The sequence below is a fragment of the Musca autumnalis genome, unplaced genomic scaffold (genome assembly GCF_047663935.1).
Source record: "Musca autumnalis isolate F117 unplaced genomic scaffold, ASM4766393v1 scaffold_5, whole genome shotgun sequence".
Lineage (NCBI taxonomy): Eukaryota > Metazoa > Arthropoda > Insecta > Diptera > Muscidae > Musca > Musca autumnalis.
The window spans coordinates 91,654,045-91,670,060 of record NW_027412088.1 but is presented as its reverse complement, the minus strand read 5'-3'; the positions used below and the strand labels follow the sequence as shown (position 1 = coordinate 91,670,060).

Here is a 16,016-nt window from a genome sequence, read left to right as displayed (position 1 = left end):
TCCCATTTCCGAAATAAAGATCGTTATTTTTTAACGTAGAAACTTGAAATTCTACGTATGTATTAGATTCAATCAAAAAACTAATTTTGACTTTTTTGGAGATACGACTTGGGGCATTTATCCCACCGAAATGGCTGAACTTGGCTGAAAACATTCCATCTGAAATTGTTCGGTATAGGGGGATAGAATGCATACTTGTCGAACACCGACCACAATATCTATTGGTTCGGATAATGGGCTATTATAAAGAATTCAGCATTGAAATTCAGTGTATTGCGCTTTTTATATATTCACAATTTTATTGGGTACACCCGTTCGGTTAAGAGCTCTTCTGATTTTCTGGAGATTTAAGTTGACAAAGGCTATTTCGAAGTCGACTAAGACCAAATGTAGGGGCTGTTTGAATTCGTTGAATTATTACTTGGAGCCCCGCAATATGGTCAACACAAGAAATGTTCTATCTAAATCCGGCTTGTTGCTTACGAAGTGTGGGTCGATTTTGCTCGATATTCGGTCGAGTACAGTTTGGCAGAAAACTTTAAATGATGTGGAGAACAACATGATTCTTCTCCAGTTGCAATCTGAAGTTGCGCCTTTTTTGCACTTTGGAAATTATATGGTTTCAAATAGTGGGTGAAGAATCCAACCCACCGGTACTTTCGAATTGAACTCAATTTGGTTGGATATACTGTTTTTCGTGGGCTTTCTGACAAAATGGTGCAAAATCTTTAAGAAATTCTACGGTGACCAATAAAAATGGCTGGTGGGCGCGATAAGGAGTGACTCACATCGTGAGGATTGTTTTGAAATTTTCATTGATTGTGATTATGATAACAACGATATATGTTTTTTGCAGAGTACGTAACGAACAGAACAAAACAAAAAGCGAAAAGTACTCAACTCCACAAGAGCAGATAGAAAACGGAATAGTACTAAACACATGAATAAATTGAAAACGTTTGGTGGTTGATAAAATTCACTGTGGTATGCTGATGCTAACTTATAGGGTTGTTAAGCAATCACATGTGTGTGTGTGTGTCTGAGTGTGTCATTGACCATAACGCACAGCAAACGTTTCCCAAAAATACTTGTCGTTTCGGTGGTGAATGAAACAACTTGGCAAAGCATAGCCGAAGTTACATTTCACCAATCGTACGGTTTCCATCTTTTTACGTTGAAAAGTTTGTGTTTTTGTTTTGGTTGTGAGAATGAAACGATTCAGAGAAGCTAAAAAGTTTGTGGCTTTGTGTGATTGGTACGGGAATCGTTTTGTTTCTTTCCGTTCATTGGTTTTTTGCGAACAAATCCACGATTCCATTAATACGTTTAGACTTACGAAATTCACTTTTTATCAACCACCAATGAGTAACTCCTATATAAAGAACCGTTATATGCAGATTCGCAGATCATGTTCCTTAAAATGTAAACGTAAGCATTTGGAATATAATAATATGATCCTTCTTTTTTATAAAATGGAGTTTTCCCAGTGTTGGTTACAAATCTGGTATTAGGTACTTTCCCAAATGACGTGTCGGGTTTGTAAGCCATCCTTAAATAAAATGCCTTCCTATGACAAGACGATAGAAAAAATACCCTTCACCATAAAATTGAGGGTATAACTAAATTTGTTATTCCATTTGTAACACATCGAAATGTTCATCGAAGACCCCATAAAGTATATATGCTTGATTAGCATAAAATTTTAAGTCGATATAACCAAGTCAATCTGGCCATCCGTCCGTCCGTCTCTCGGTTGAAATCAAGATATAGCTCGCAATATTTAAAATAGAGCTTTATAATTTCGTATAAAAATTTCCATTACTCCTAAGATTTGGTATTGAAAATGGGCTAAACCAGTCCTATTTTTGATATAACCCCACAGAACGATACCTCCCGATTTTCGTTATTTTGAAGTTGTTGCCTCAATATCCCATTGACATGGCTGAAATTTGGTACTTATTCTTCGTTGGGGGTATAAAACATTCTTTAGCCCCCATAGAACGGTATCTCCCGATTTTCGATATTTTGAAGATTATGGCCACAGCTACCCACCGAAATGTCTGGAATTTGCCATTTTGTCTTTGTTGGATGTAAAAGCATTTCTGACTGAAATTCGTCGGTATATGTCTACGTTTCGATATAGCCCCCATAGAAAGGTACTTCCCGATTTTGCTAATTCTGAACGTTATGACGTCAATATCCAACCGCAATATCCCAATATCAATATCCAACCGCAATATCCCAATATCAATATCCCACCGCAATACCTGGACCCTGAGCTAACTTTTTTCTACAGAAAAAAAAATTCTCAGGTCACTGAGCTCTATAGAAAACAATCAAGTTCTCTAGAAAAAAAATTGCTCAGATTCCTGATCTGACTTTTTTCTGTAGAAAAAAATTTGTTCATATACCTGAACTGTCAGCTCAGACAATTTTTTCTATAGAAAAAATTTGCACAGGAACCTGAGCCGACATTTTTTTCTATAGAAAAAATTTGCACAGGTACCTGAGCTGCCTTTTTTTATAGAAAAACAATTTGCTCAGGTACCTTAGCTGAATTTTTTCTATTTATCTCTGACTCACTTGTTTGCTCAGATCCCTGAGTTCGCTTTTTTGCTATAGTAAAAAATTGCTCAGGTCCCAGAGCTCATTTTTTCTATAGAAAAAATGTGCTCATGTCAATGAGCTAAATTTGTTATACAAAAAAATTGCTCTGGTGCCTGAGCTCACTTTTTTATACCCTCCAGCATAATATGTAGGGTATAATTATAATTTGTCATTTCGTTTGTAACACATCGAAATATTCGTCGGAGACCCTATAAAGTATATATATTCTTGATCAGCACAAAATTCTAAGTAAAAAAAGGCATGTCCGTCCGTCGGTCCCCCCGTCCGTCTGATGAAATCAATATACAGCTCACAATTAATCCATTACTCCTAGGATGTTTGGTATTGAAAATGGGCTTTATCGGCCCATGTTCTGATATAGCCCCCCTAGGACGGTAATCCCGATTTTCGGTATTTTGAAGATTTTAGCCACATTCCATTCAAAATTTGTCGGTGTAGGTTCCCGTCTTTATATAGGTACCAGATTTTCGGCATTTTGAAGGTTGTGACCTCCATATCCCTCCTATATGGCTGAAAATTGGAATTTAGTCTTCGTTAGGGGTATAAAAATTTCCACCTGAAATTTGTCGGTATAGGTCCACATCTTCATATAGCCTCCATAGAACGGTACCTCCCGATTTGCATGGTTTTCGCCTCAAAATTCCACAAAAATGCCAGGGATTTGATAGTTATACTTCGTTGGGGATATAAAATTTTCCACTCGAAATTTGTCGGTGTAGGTTCACGTTTTCATATAGCTCCCATAGAAAGGTACCTCCCGATTTTCGGTATTTTGAAGGTTGTAGCCTTAATATACCACTGAAATGGCTGAAATTTGGTATTAAGTCTTCGTTGAGGGTATACAACTTTCCATCTTTCGTTTTCGCCTCAAAATCCCACCAAAATGTCTGGGATTTGATAGTTATACTTCGTTGGGGGTACAAAATTTTCCACTCGAAATTTGTCGGCATAGGTCCACGTCATCACATAGCCCCCATAGTATGGTACCTCCCGATTTTCGGTATTTTGAAGGTTGTGACCTCCTCGTTAGGGATACACAAATTTCCACCTGAAATTTGTCGGAGTAGGTCCATGGCTTCATATAGACCCCAAAGAACGGTACCTTCAGATTTTCGTTATTTTGAAGGTTGTGGCCTCAATATCCAATTGACATGGCTGAAATTTGGTATTTATTCTTCGTTAGTGGTACAACTTTCCACATCCTCATATAGTCCCCATAGAACGGTAATTCCCGATTTTCAGTATTTTGGAGGTTGTGCCCTCAGTATCCAACTAAAAAATCTGAAATTTGGTATTTAGCCTTCATTGGAGGTATACAACTTTCTAACTGAAATTTGTTGGTATTCCTCCACGTCTTTATTTAGCCCCCATAGAACGGTACCCCCCGATTTTCGTTATTTGGAATTTCAATCTGAAATTTACCGGTATAATCCACGCCTTCATTTAGCCCCCCATAAAATTTTGATTTTGTATTCGTTTAAGTAACAAAACATTCCTCCAGAAATTACTCGCTACAAGTAAATTTTAAATACAGCCTCCATAGAACGGTACTACCAATTTGTCTTATTTTAACATTTTTAGCCCCATGATTCAACAGGAATAAGTGAAATTTTGTATTTAGTATTTAGGATTTTAGACACATTTTTCTACTGAAGTGGTTGTTAATTGGAATTTTGTGGTCCCGGAAAATAGAAAACTTACTCGCACAAAAAAAACGATCCATATATATACAGGTTAAGTCTAGCCGGTATTGCCCAATTTTATGTATTTCGAGGGTTTTTTTTTTGTCAAATTTTTGCGAGCCGATATTGCTGTAATTTAATATTGTGTTTTGCCAGAGGATACAAAATTTCGATTCGGAAAATTTTAAGTATTGGTCCATGCTTTGGAAAAACTACGATGACTGAACTGATCATCAGTAATGGTATTCTGCTACTGCAATGAATACCAGCAAGAGCTTACTTCGGTCATAAACGAAAGGTAACTAATAGTATTTACTTTAATACAGTTTGGGTTGGAGGGTATAAAAAGTTCGCCCAACCGAACTTAACGTCGTTCTTACTTGTTTTATCTTCCTAAGGAAGTTATATTCCTTTTAAGGAGCTAACAACAAAAACAACTGTAATCTTGTCTTAATTTTTATCTAAGAATTCTTGTTCTTTTACTTTATTGAGTATTTATTTTTCTTTTTTAAATCAAAAAACAAAATCAAGAGTAATTTTTTTTCGTAATGGATACAAATTCATGAAATAAGTCTTTGTCTTTCTTGTTTTTATTTTGTCGAAACAACCAAGGATTAGATGGGAGGAAAAACGATGGCAAGAATAGGCTAGGATGAAATGCAGGAATGGAATGGATGTGGAAATCATCATGGACATCATCATCAATCTTAAGAAGAAATTAAAGATATAAAACAGCACACAATTGTTGATGATATATGTTTGAGAGTATTCCTTGAGCGAGAAAGTGCGGTTGAGTGGTGAGAAAGGCGCGAAAAGGCAGGCAGTGCATTGTAGTCATCCAGTTTGCTGGTTGCCCAACTTAATTACAATAGGGGAAATTGGGACAGCTGTGGGGGCTAACACCGGCAGGATATTGACGTTCAGTGAATCCGGGTAGTGGAGGAGCTGCAGCAGCGGCACCACCAGCATTAACATCACAGAATGGATAGTTGGGGCAGGTGTGAGGATTTACACCAGCTGGGAATTTATCACCACCACCGGGAGCAGCTGGTGGAGCACCCCATTGTGGCTGTGGTTGCCATGAGGGTTGAGGTTGTTGCCACGAGGGTTGTGGTTGCCAAGAGGGTTGAGGTTGTTGCCATGAGGGTTGTGGTTGCCATGCAGGTTGAGGCTGTTGCCATCTGGAAGCTGGGTTATGCAGGCGTTCGTTATCACAGATGGGAAAACCGGGACAATCTTGGGGATTTACGCCGGCTGGGTATTGGGCAGCTTGGGGTTTGGCACAAGCCACAGCGGCCAAAGACAATATTACCTGAAAGAAACACAGAAAAAAATTTTAATTGCATGACTTATATTTGGGGGAAGGATGTGGGATGTTATAGTAGAGGAAGTGGAACATAATATGTTATAATTAGTATAAAATAAGTATTACTAATTTTGTAAAATAAAATTGATTGATCATGTAAAGAAAGAAAGCCGATCCCTGGTACACCAAATAAGAAAAATCAATCAGCAGCAGTCGTGCTTCTAAACAAGTTGATTAAGGATGACGACAGTACGCTATTGTATGATTAAGTATATGGCCGAAAAGTGATCTTAAATACTACACGCAGAAGGGGAAGACCATAATTTTGATTGAAAGACCAAGAAGGTGGAAAATTATATGTCGATACATGTTATTTCGGCAAGGATAAACAGTGGAAGTTGAGTTGTTATATGTTTAGATAGGAGCCACACAGAGTTCGGTACTCGAACGAAACACCATCACATTTTCAGAGGTCCCTCAAAAGATCGAAAACAAATACAAAAGAATCAGTTGAAAGCTAAATACCCCAGCCAGCAACAGAAAAAAAAACAAACGAATAGTAGGAGTGGACCTAAATGTCCTATGAACAACTGCCTTATAAAAAAGAAAAGAATTTTTGAAAATTTCCTCCAAGACTTCAAAACAATTGGGCGTTTGTGGGGAAGGCTTCAGAAACAGTGGACTTAAATGTTCCACAGACAGATCCAATCAACACAATCTACATGAATAAAATTTTCGAATGAATTAAACAACACCACTCAAGTGGAACTTTTGAAACATTCAGGACATTATCAAGGAAAAATAATGACCACAAAAACTTTCTGAAGACAAGTATTTTGAACTTTTGTGTGGGAGATGTATGAAGGTCTTTCCATAGCCTGCATGAGATTATCTATGGGGGATTTGTGGATAATTTTCGCTTCACCCAATCGAGTTCCTCGCGCTTAGCTTGATTTCGAGTTCCGTTTCTTCTTCCAATTTTCGACGAACAATATGCTTTCGTCGTCATCTCCATTTTGCTCGGCCATATTGTTATTGTTTTTTAAGAAAAAAAAACAACGCGTTGAGGCTGTTACAGCCTTGGGCGGAGTGCATTTAGTCATTCACCAGGGTTTGGAAGGATTATTCACTCCTTGTTCTCCCTACCAGAATTAGCGGAGAGTGTTAAAATTCGCCAGATATAAGGTCATGCTCTGACAAATGACGTCATCTAGCAACCCATCGTTTTTTCTTGGGACAGACCACCTCGCCGTAACTCCCCGATTTCATCACCTCTGAACGCAATGCTAATTGGTCTAGTTTCACAAAGTTCACTTACCACCGATTCAGAGATCTGCCCAAATCTTCAGATGTTCGGGAGACGACGTTCCGAGACATCTTCACTGCTGCAGCCGCTCGCTTTATACGTACTGCTCGAAGTGAGACCAAATTCCCCAGCATAGGCGGCGGAATTAGCAAATGAGTGTGGTAAGCTTCGTCGAGCCAACCCCGGTGACACCAGAATCAGGGATATGACACTGAAAGTTAACAGGTTGGTCGGTGAGCATAAGTGTATCAAGTGGCTAAAGCATCTGAAGAATTGCAACATTGAAGACGGAATATACGAATTGTTGGCAACGGTTAAAACACTTTCGAACCCTGGAAAGAAGCAAGACAGGACCTCCGTCAAGTTTGGCGACGTTACACTGATTAAGTTATTTTAATCATAATTTGTCCAGCACACCGGGAGTGACAAGGCGTAGAGAAGAGTACTACGACGCAATACATCTCTTGTTGCGGAGGAGCAACCATCACAATTTACAATGGATCATGTTGTGAATGTCATCAAAAACGCTAAATAATTCAAAGCATTGGACACTCAAAGAATCTCCGTTGTAATGCTAAAACAGCTGGTTGAGTTGAATGAGATACTCAAAGTTCTCAACATGTCACTAGCCACACATACCATGCCCGAAGTCTGAAGAATGGACAGGGTAGTATCGCTACTGAAGCAAAACAAGGAAGCCATCAGACCGATTTCGATTTCGCTTTTGTCTCAAGAGCCTTTGCTACGGATGAGCGTCAGAAATAGCAATACAGTTGCCGATCATCAGCATGGGCTCTGTAAACAGCGCATCACGACAACAGCGCTACAAGCCATCTCCACACATATTAAGGACATTAAGCAGACTACCCTCCGTCCAAGATTGAAACATTGGTACTGTTTAATCTCTACCTCTCCTATATTCCAACCCTCTAGACGGCATTGAGATGATAATGAATGCGGATCACCACATGGACTGCTGAGATGCAATCGGAGATGCCCTAAACAACTATCGTGTGAATGCCGTCCTCGGAGTATAGATGGGGGATCTATCGCAGCTGAGGAGCGTCAACTAGTTAGAGCAAAGATACCGTGCGAAACAACTGCCGACATGTGACACAGGCCAGAACGACATACTTCGCCTTTTCAACTGTCCTACCAGTAGTTTGTGGTTAGTACCCATCGAAGCAGCCACATTCCTAGAACTAGAGATAGACACAGAGCCAGATATAGCACTACAAGTAAAAATGCGTTAAGTTCGGCCAGGCCAATAAATAACAATAATTAGTTTTCTTAATAATCCATAATTTGTGGTGGCGAAGTTTTCTGAACACTGGGAATCCTAAATGCTAAATAACAGCCAATTGAAAACGAAAACGACGAACGAGAAGGGACGTAGTCAGATATGTATCTGGAGACAATTTCGGGATGATGTTTTATGAGTAAAATATACAAAAAAAAATTTATGGGGGCCTGGCCCCCCGGCCTCCCACTGCTATGTCGGTTTTACTCGTATGTCCGCAATTTGTGGTGGAGAAGTTGTTTACCATATCCAATTTGAGGCGAAAATGTCGATAAAAAACTTAAAAAAATCTGAAATCGAGTCGTACTGTTATATGGATATATTTCAAAACGTGGATATATTTCCACAATTTTTGGGGGAGAAGTTTTTAAGGACTTTGAACATCAAATGCCAAATTATATGCAATTTGGGTCGAAAATGTCGATAAAAACTTTAAAATACCGAAAATTGAGGGGTACAGTTATATGAGGGCTATTCCGAAACGTTGACTTATGTTAATACTTTTTGATGAAAAAGTGATCATGGGAACCTCAAATGTCAAATTATGGATAGTTTGCTCAAAAAATGTAGCAAAAACTTTCAAAATACCTAACATCCGGAGGTACCGTTATGCTGGGGCTACACCAATATTTATTGGAGAAGTTTTGTAATCACTGGGAACTTCAAATGTAAAATTACAGGTAGTTCGGTCAAAAAATATAGCTAATACCTTAAAAATACCTAAAATGTGGACCTATATACCAAAACATGGACCGAAATAGGCCATATTAGAACTTGACCTGCCTATGGAAAAATACGCTCGGGTGCAAAAATATAGCATTCTAGCCTAATTATTGCAGCCGCTACAGTGATTACAACAGAGGCACAGACGGACATGGCTAGATCAATTCAGAATTTTGCTCTGATCAAGAATATATATGGGGTCGCAAATGATTATTTCGATAAGTTATAAACAAAAAAATCATACAATCTAATAATAGATCTGACAAACTATCGATAGTCTAACTATTGTTTTGATCGCTGTCGAAAAGCCATGCTAATGCCGGACTTCAAATCACATAACCCAAAAACCATGTTTTGGTAGCCGCTTCTGCACAATGAACAAAACGATAGTTCGACTATCGATAGTTTGCCAGCTCTATATCATATGCTGTTATAACAACAACATGACCCTCACCTTTTCGACACTACTACCAATTTTAGTCGGGTGTTGTTGCCCAATGCGCGATCTGTTTGGCACGATCAGTCAGTGCCAAAGAATGTAAATTCACCTTTTTCGCTCTACAGTTGGGGAACGCCAACCTATTTATGTTTAAGCCCCATGTGGCCGGGAGACTGGTAGCCCTCTGCTTGAATATCTTTGCCGGTACGAAGGAAATTATTTAGTTTTAATCCGAACCACAAGCGAATCAATTAAGCGAACATCATAGGATTTTGTGGAAGAGGTACAAGAAGTAGTGGTTTCACACAGAGCATCTTTAAACTTCATATGATTTTGTAAAAAATATCACTCAATTTTATAGTTATCGTTTTTAAAGCTTTTGTATGATCTCGAATAGCCCTTAAACTGTACTTAATCAACAAGTAAGAAAGTATCAGTCAGCTGTGCCGACAGACCAATAGAAAAGAAGAAACAAAATACTTCTGGCGACTATAGGAGTTTTTTGAGTTTTTGCGCCAATTTCTCAGGAAGTATGGATTTGCCCCCGAAAAATATTGTACCGTCTAATTAGGGGCGCATACACAATATATTGCCACAAATTTTAAAACGATCCCAAACGAGTGATTAAACTGCACTTTTTCCAAACTTTGTGTGGGAGGTACCCGAAAGAGTGGTCCGATGTTGTCAATATTCGGGAATAATTTGAGGCTGTAATAATACAATGTACGTGTGGACCAAATGGGTTTCTCCCTTCGATTTGGTGCCGGCAGACTTACTTGAGATTTTGAGCCATTATCACAGAAAGTATGGACTTGCCTACGAAAAATTTATAGTCTTTACATTGCCCGCAAGAACTTTTTAGAAAAAATCAAAACGAGCTGTTAAACTCCAATATTCCCAAATTTTGTGTAGGAGGTACTCGAAGAACTGGACCGATATATCCACATTCTAACATGATACATGACTAAATGAAATAATACCATGTGCAAAGTTATCTTGCGGATTTGCCATTTTAGTTGGTGCCGCTAGAGTTTAATGGGGCCATTACCTAAGGAAGCATGGACTTTCCCCCGAAAAAAATTATGCGGACGTAAAGAGGGCCACAAGAATAACCTGCAGAAAAAAGGTCAACACGATCCGAGAGGAGCCCTTAAACTGCACTTTCCCAAATTTTATGTTGAACCTAACCGAAGGAGCAGGCCTGTATAGTCCATATTCAAACGCAATCTATATTTGGAAGGTATAATACGATGTGTAAATTTTGGACCAAATCGATTTCTCCCCTTGGGATTTATCGTTCACAACATTTTGCAGAAAAAATTTGAGTTTTTGTTGGGGTGGACTATATGGCCCATCTTCGAACTTAAACTAAGTGTGGTCACTACACTTGGTGTCGTAGGGCTTTTCACAGCTTTCGGATAATTTTTTTTGCAGGAAATATGGACTTGCCAAAAGAATCAAAGCGGTGGGAGAACACGCCCTAAAATTTTGTGTGGAAGGTACCCAAAGGAGTGAACCGATAGCGTCCATATTGGAACATATGGTCTGTTTCTCTAAGACGATTCGAATTCAAATTCGTTCGAATTACTCGTACTATCAAACTTCTGTTATTGTAGGAAATGTTTGTTTGATTGAAAATAAAAGCATTCAAATATTTTTCAAAAAACAGAAGTTTGGTAGAAGTTCGAACGAATTTGTATTCGAATCGTCTTAGTGAAACAGGCCAATAATCTATATCTGGTAGAAATTTTACGATCTGCAAAGTATGAAACAACTCGGCTCATGAGTTATTTTAGTCGGAGGTTGCTCGGTTTTTGTAGTTTTTTTATAGACTTGCCCGCTAAAAACATTATATAATTGTAAACGGAAAGGCTATGACCACCTTTGACAAAAATTCCAAAAGAATAAAACTATAAATTTCATGAACTCCATCTCCGAACTTGATCTAGGTTTGTAAAAATTATTACGATTTACACATTTTGCGCTGTTGGAGTGTGCACCAGACCAGCGAGACAGAAGGACGAGCATGACCATATTTACTCCAAAGTGTCTGAAATGGATTTGACCTTAACATATGTGGGGGACTAAAATCATTATTTCGATATGGTACGCATCAAACAAAGGGGTGAAGTTAAAAGAATGAGGAACTTTCACAGACTAGGATGTGCAAATTGTGCATCAATCTTTCTACATAATTATTTAGAGAATATAATCCGACCCAGTGGTGTATGTCGAAACGTATATCCATTTGATATTATCATATCAAACTGATGGTAGCAACTTGGACTTTTCTTATTGGAGTTCTTTCTTCTAAGTGCCACGTTTTATTAATATTACGACGCTTCATTGCTTTAATTTGCAACATTTGTCTGGACTTATTTGTTTTGTAACTTAAATAAAATGAGCGAAACTAGAGTTCCGCTTTTTTCCATTGCTTTATATGAAGTCCTTAAATGAAAATACTGCTTCAAGGCAGCATTTTTAAAAGGATATGAGAAACGCACTTTTCTGAGATTATTTATTAATGCATTTAGTTGTATACACTATTAATATCAGAGATGAACACGGTGAGCACGCGATTTTATTTTTAAATACGATTCAACCATACACATTGTCTACACGGTGTTAATCTCTGGTTTATATCGATTTGAGTTAACTGAAAGACAACAGCAAAGCGTTCATTTAAACTTAAATCATATCGCTTTAGATCAAAATTTTCAAAATCATCATTTTCAAAAATATCTAGGCGAATTAACACAAAATATATTCTATGTAGAATTATTATATTTTTGGGCTTTTATAAACATTTATGCATATCTTCCAATTTTAAAATCACTTCAAATGTTCTTTCAATTTATCTTCACTTTTTAAATTCTCACAACACATTTGGTCCACGTAATCCTTGTTTTTGGTGTAATGTAATGTTCCTTGTTATTATTTTCTTCAACTTACCAACTTTGTAAACATTTTTTTATTAAAAAAAGGAAAATTTTTAGAAAAAAAGGAAGGAATTAGTTTCACAAAACAATTGAACTATATTTTTTCTCCAATTAAGAAAAATTAAACTTCCAATTGGTTTTCGTTGTGAAACTAGACTGTGATAGATTCTTAAAATGTTTACCTTACTTATATAGCAGTAACAAATAGTTGAACAGACAGACGGCGGCGGCAAATAGACTGCAGGCTTAGATAGATAGCAGCGACAGTAAGTAACAACAGCACCCGACCAGACAATGAGCCAGAGCAACAAAAAAACAGTTTTGTGATTTGTTTTTGTTTTATTATTATTTCAGTTCGGTTCATTTTTTTCTAAATTGAAAGCGAAATGCATTTTTTCATGTTTTGTAGAGCACATTAGAACAAACACCTCTGCCAAGCGGTGGTCTATGTGTCTGCTCTCGCTGTTAGTTGCTTACATTGCACCTTTGGTGAGTGTTTGTCCCTCCGCTACAGCGATGCCAAGCTATGCTTGTCTGCCTCCCAAACCATTCAATTCGACATAACTTGCTCGCCTTACACTCCACCCTTTTGTTTGAGAATGTAAAATGTAGCAATCCTCGTCGATTTTTGGTTTCTTTTCTTTGGGGTTTCGCCAGTTTAGTTAGACTGTTGTAATGAATGTTCATTGAATCCAATGGTTATCGGAAACAAATTAACTATTTCCACAATCATCACCACTAAACAAATTTAGTACCCTACCCTATTTCTATTGGAGTTTGAGGATAACAAATATTGCTAGTAATGAAAATCCAAAGAATAGCAAAGTCAAAAGTATTTTTCAACAATTCTATAGTTTTGACTGGGGATAGATGATACTCGTTTTCACTGCCAACGATCTTACATTCAATTGATTACACGAATAAAATACACAATCCACGGATCATTGCCCACGAATGTATGGAAATAAAATTATAACTAATTGAATTAATTGATCCTATCATGACCTAAGGAGTTTGTATTGAAAAAGTGATATATAGTGAAGTCCACAACCAATATTCTACGATTGTTTCGCTGGTGGTTATTCAGCTCATCAGGCATAGCAGATGTGGTGCTACACAAAGCCTGATTTTGAAAACGTTGTATTTATACTAAACTTTTGCAACTTGTTTGTTGTGAAGTATTTTTGAAGCCTTTTTATACCCTCAGTCTTTAGGCTAACGAGGGTAGATACACTCTGATACTACAAAAAATGTGTCTCATCGAAATAACGGGTCTAGACCATAAGTATGTCTGGACGAAATTCGTTTCAGACAATTTGGAGACGATTTAGACATGTCCAACCGTATGTCTGTCTGGCTGGTGTGCACGATAACTCTCGAACAGATCAACCGATTCGAACCAAATTTTGCACTTCGTAATATTTTGCCCAAACTTAGTTTAAGTTCGACGATGGGCCATATCGGTCTACTCCTTCGGATACCTCTCACACAAAATTTCCGAAAAGTGCAATTTATGACCTCCTCTCGAATCTTTTTGATTTTTGTTGTAACAACTGGTAGGCAGCGAACCCCCATTACGACAGTACACGTTTTTTTTCAGGGGCAAGTCCATACTTCCTCGAAAGCTGTAAAAACCCACTAAGCCACCATATGTAGTGGATGAAGGACACGATAACACTTCAACGGATAAGTCAATTCGATCCAAAATTTGGAAGTCGTAATATTTTGCGCAAAGTTAAATCAAGTTCTAAGATGGGCCATATCGGTCATCTCCTTTGGCTACCTGAACCACAACAGTTAAAAACTTTTGGCTAAAATGGTGCGCACCTCGAAGGCAGTAACAGATTTGGTCCGTATTTTGCACATCGTGATATTTCTACGAGGAATAGCTCAGATTATTGTATGAAATATATATGTCAACTCCTTCGGGTACCTCCCACCCTAAAAAACCGTACGGCAAGCAAGTGCAGTGGCTGGTGCGCACGACAACTCTCGAACCGAATACTGCATTGGTACATCTTTGCATATGGTAATATTTCTTCGAATATTAGACAAAATTCGAAGGTGGTGCTTCCCTTCCCCACAAAAGTTTGAAAATATTCCCTAAAATGACACGCGCGATTTCTCATAAACGGAACAATAGATTTGGTACAAACTTTGGATCTCGAAATACTGTGTCCAAACTTAGTTTATGTTCAAAAGTGGGCCTTATCTGTCCACTGTCTGAGGTACCACCCACACAAATGTTCCTCGTCTTTGTTTAAGTGCTTTTAAGGGTCTGTTCGAAGACCCTTTGGAAATTTTTACCGAAGGTACTCCCATATTTACAGCGATAATACGTTTTTCGTGGGCAAGTCCATGTTCCCTGATATAATAGTCTAAATTATATGGTGATCAACTGAAATGACTGGTGGGTGCGGTATCTATGGAGAGGAATGTCTCCCAAAATAAGACCCACTTCCCACTTAGGTACCCCCGCAAAACTCTTCTGCTTTAATCAAAATCCATATTTTTGTCGGCAAGTTCTTAAGCCCAAAATTCTGAAAACGTCCTAAATACAAAAGTTTTTATTGGGAAAACTTTGTGTTTCACTTCACCCAGGCTGAGGGTATTCTGTCGGCAAAACCGACTTATACTTTTTTACTTGTTTACTATCATGTCTACCCAGTGTCTCCGATCATCCCAGAATCACTCTTATACAATCAAAGGAAGATTGATAGATTGGGAGTGGCTTAGAACGCTAAGACGTCGGCAACATTGACTTTTTTTTAGAGAGGACCCAGGTTCAAACCGCACCCGTGGCTTCCTGGCTCATGCAGTAAATTTTCATTTTTAATTTTTTTTTAATTTCAATTCGTTCCGACAAATAACTTAAACTAGATTTAAGAGCAAATGTCTTAAACTATTGTGGAAGAGATACCTAAAGAAATGAGCCAACATAGTTCATCTTGGAACTTGATCTAAGTTAGGTTTAAGGATGTGCTACCTCCAAAAACAAAAACCACTTCAATCTGAAACCTTTGGCGCAGTGTGCTCATCCCAGATAGATAAATATGCAAGCCAGTGGTGATGAGAAGATTTAATTGTGATTGCTTTTTGAATTGAAGATGAAGAAGTTTCCAAGACATTGATGTATTATTTCTGCTCAATGTTTTAGTTAGAACAGAAAAAGAGTAAGAAAGAAGTGAAATAGTTAGAAGGTTTTTGGAAAAATTTAAACAGCGCATGGGATCTATGTCTGATAAGAAGGTGAAAAAATCTATCGATCCGTTTCTACCTCTTCTGCATCTCTACATAGTCTACAACAGTAGACGACACTGTCATCACATCTTTAAGTTAGAGTCCGTAATACAGTTTCACCGTACAGTGACCCGTAATAAGTCCCACTGTAATCTTCATCCCTAATTTGTCGAGTGATAGAAGGGAAATGGTTCTACGATAAGTGATCCCAAGCCGTATTGCTTTGGATATTCTACATTCCATAAGCCATCTGCGGTTCTGGTGCCATAACATCGGTTGCCTAACACATTCATCAGTTGGTAAATCGATCTACTTAGAGCCATCCCGAGCTAGTTTATCTGCTTATGTTACTATGTCCTGGAACACAGCAACGTTTAACGATATTACCCATATCATATAGATCCCTTCTGCATTTAAGGACACTGAGTTCAAGATTTCTAACCAACTTTGCTG

At 38.0% G+C, this 16,016-nt stretch overlaps 1 protein-coding gene across 1 annotated transcript; it reads right to left on the bottom strand.

Annotated features, from left to right (window-relative positions):
* Window positions 1–4,755: 4,755 nt before the first annotated feature.
* Window positions 4,756–12,528, bottom strand: LOC141405713 (uncharacterized). Its single transcript, XM_073990371.1, has 2 exons — window positions 12,337–12,528; window positions 4,756–5,622 (listed from the first exon to the last, which is right to left on the bottom strand). The coding sequence occupies exons 1-2, from the start codon at window positions 12,349–12,351 to the stop codon at window positions 5,170–5,172; spliced, it is 468 nt and encodes a 155-aa protein (XP_073846472.1). The 5' UTR covers window positions 12,352–12,528; the 3' UTR covers window positions 4,756–5,169.
* Between the last annotated feature and the right edge of the window lie 3,488 nt (window positions 12,529–16,016).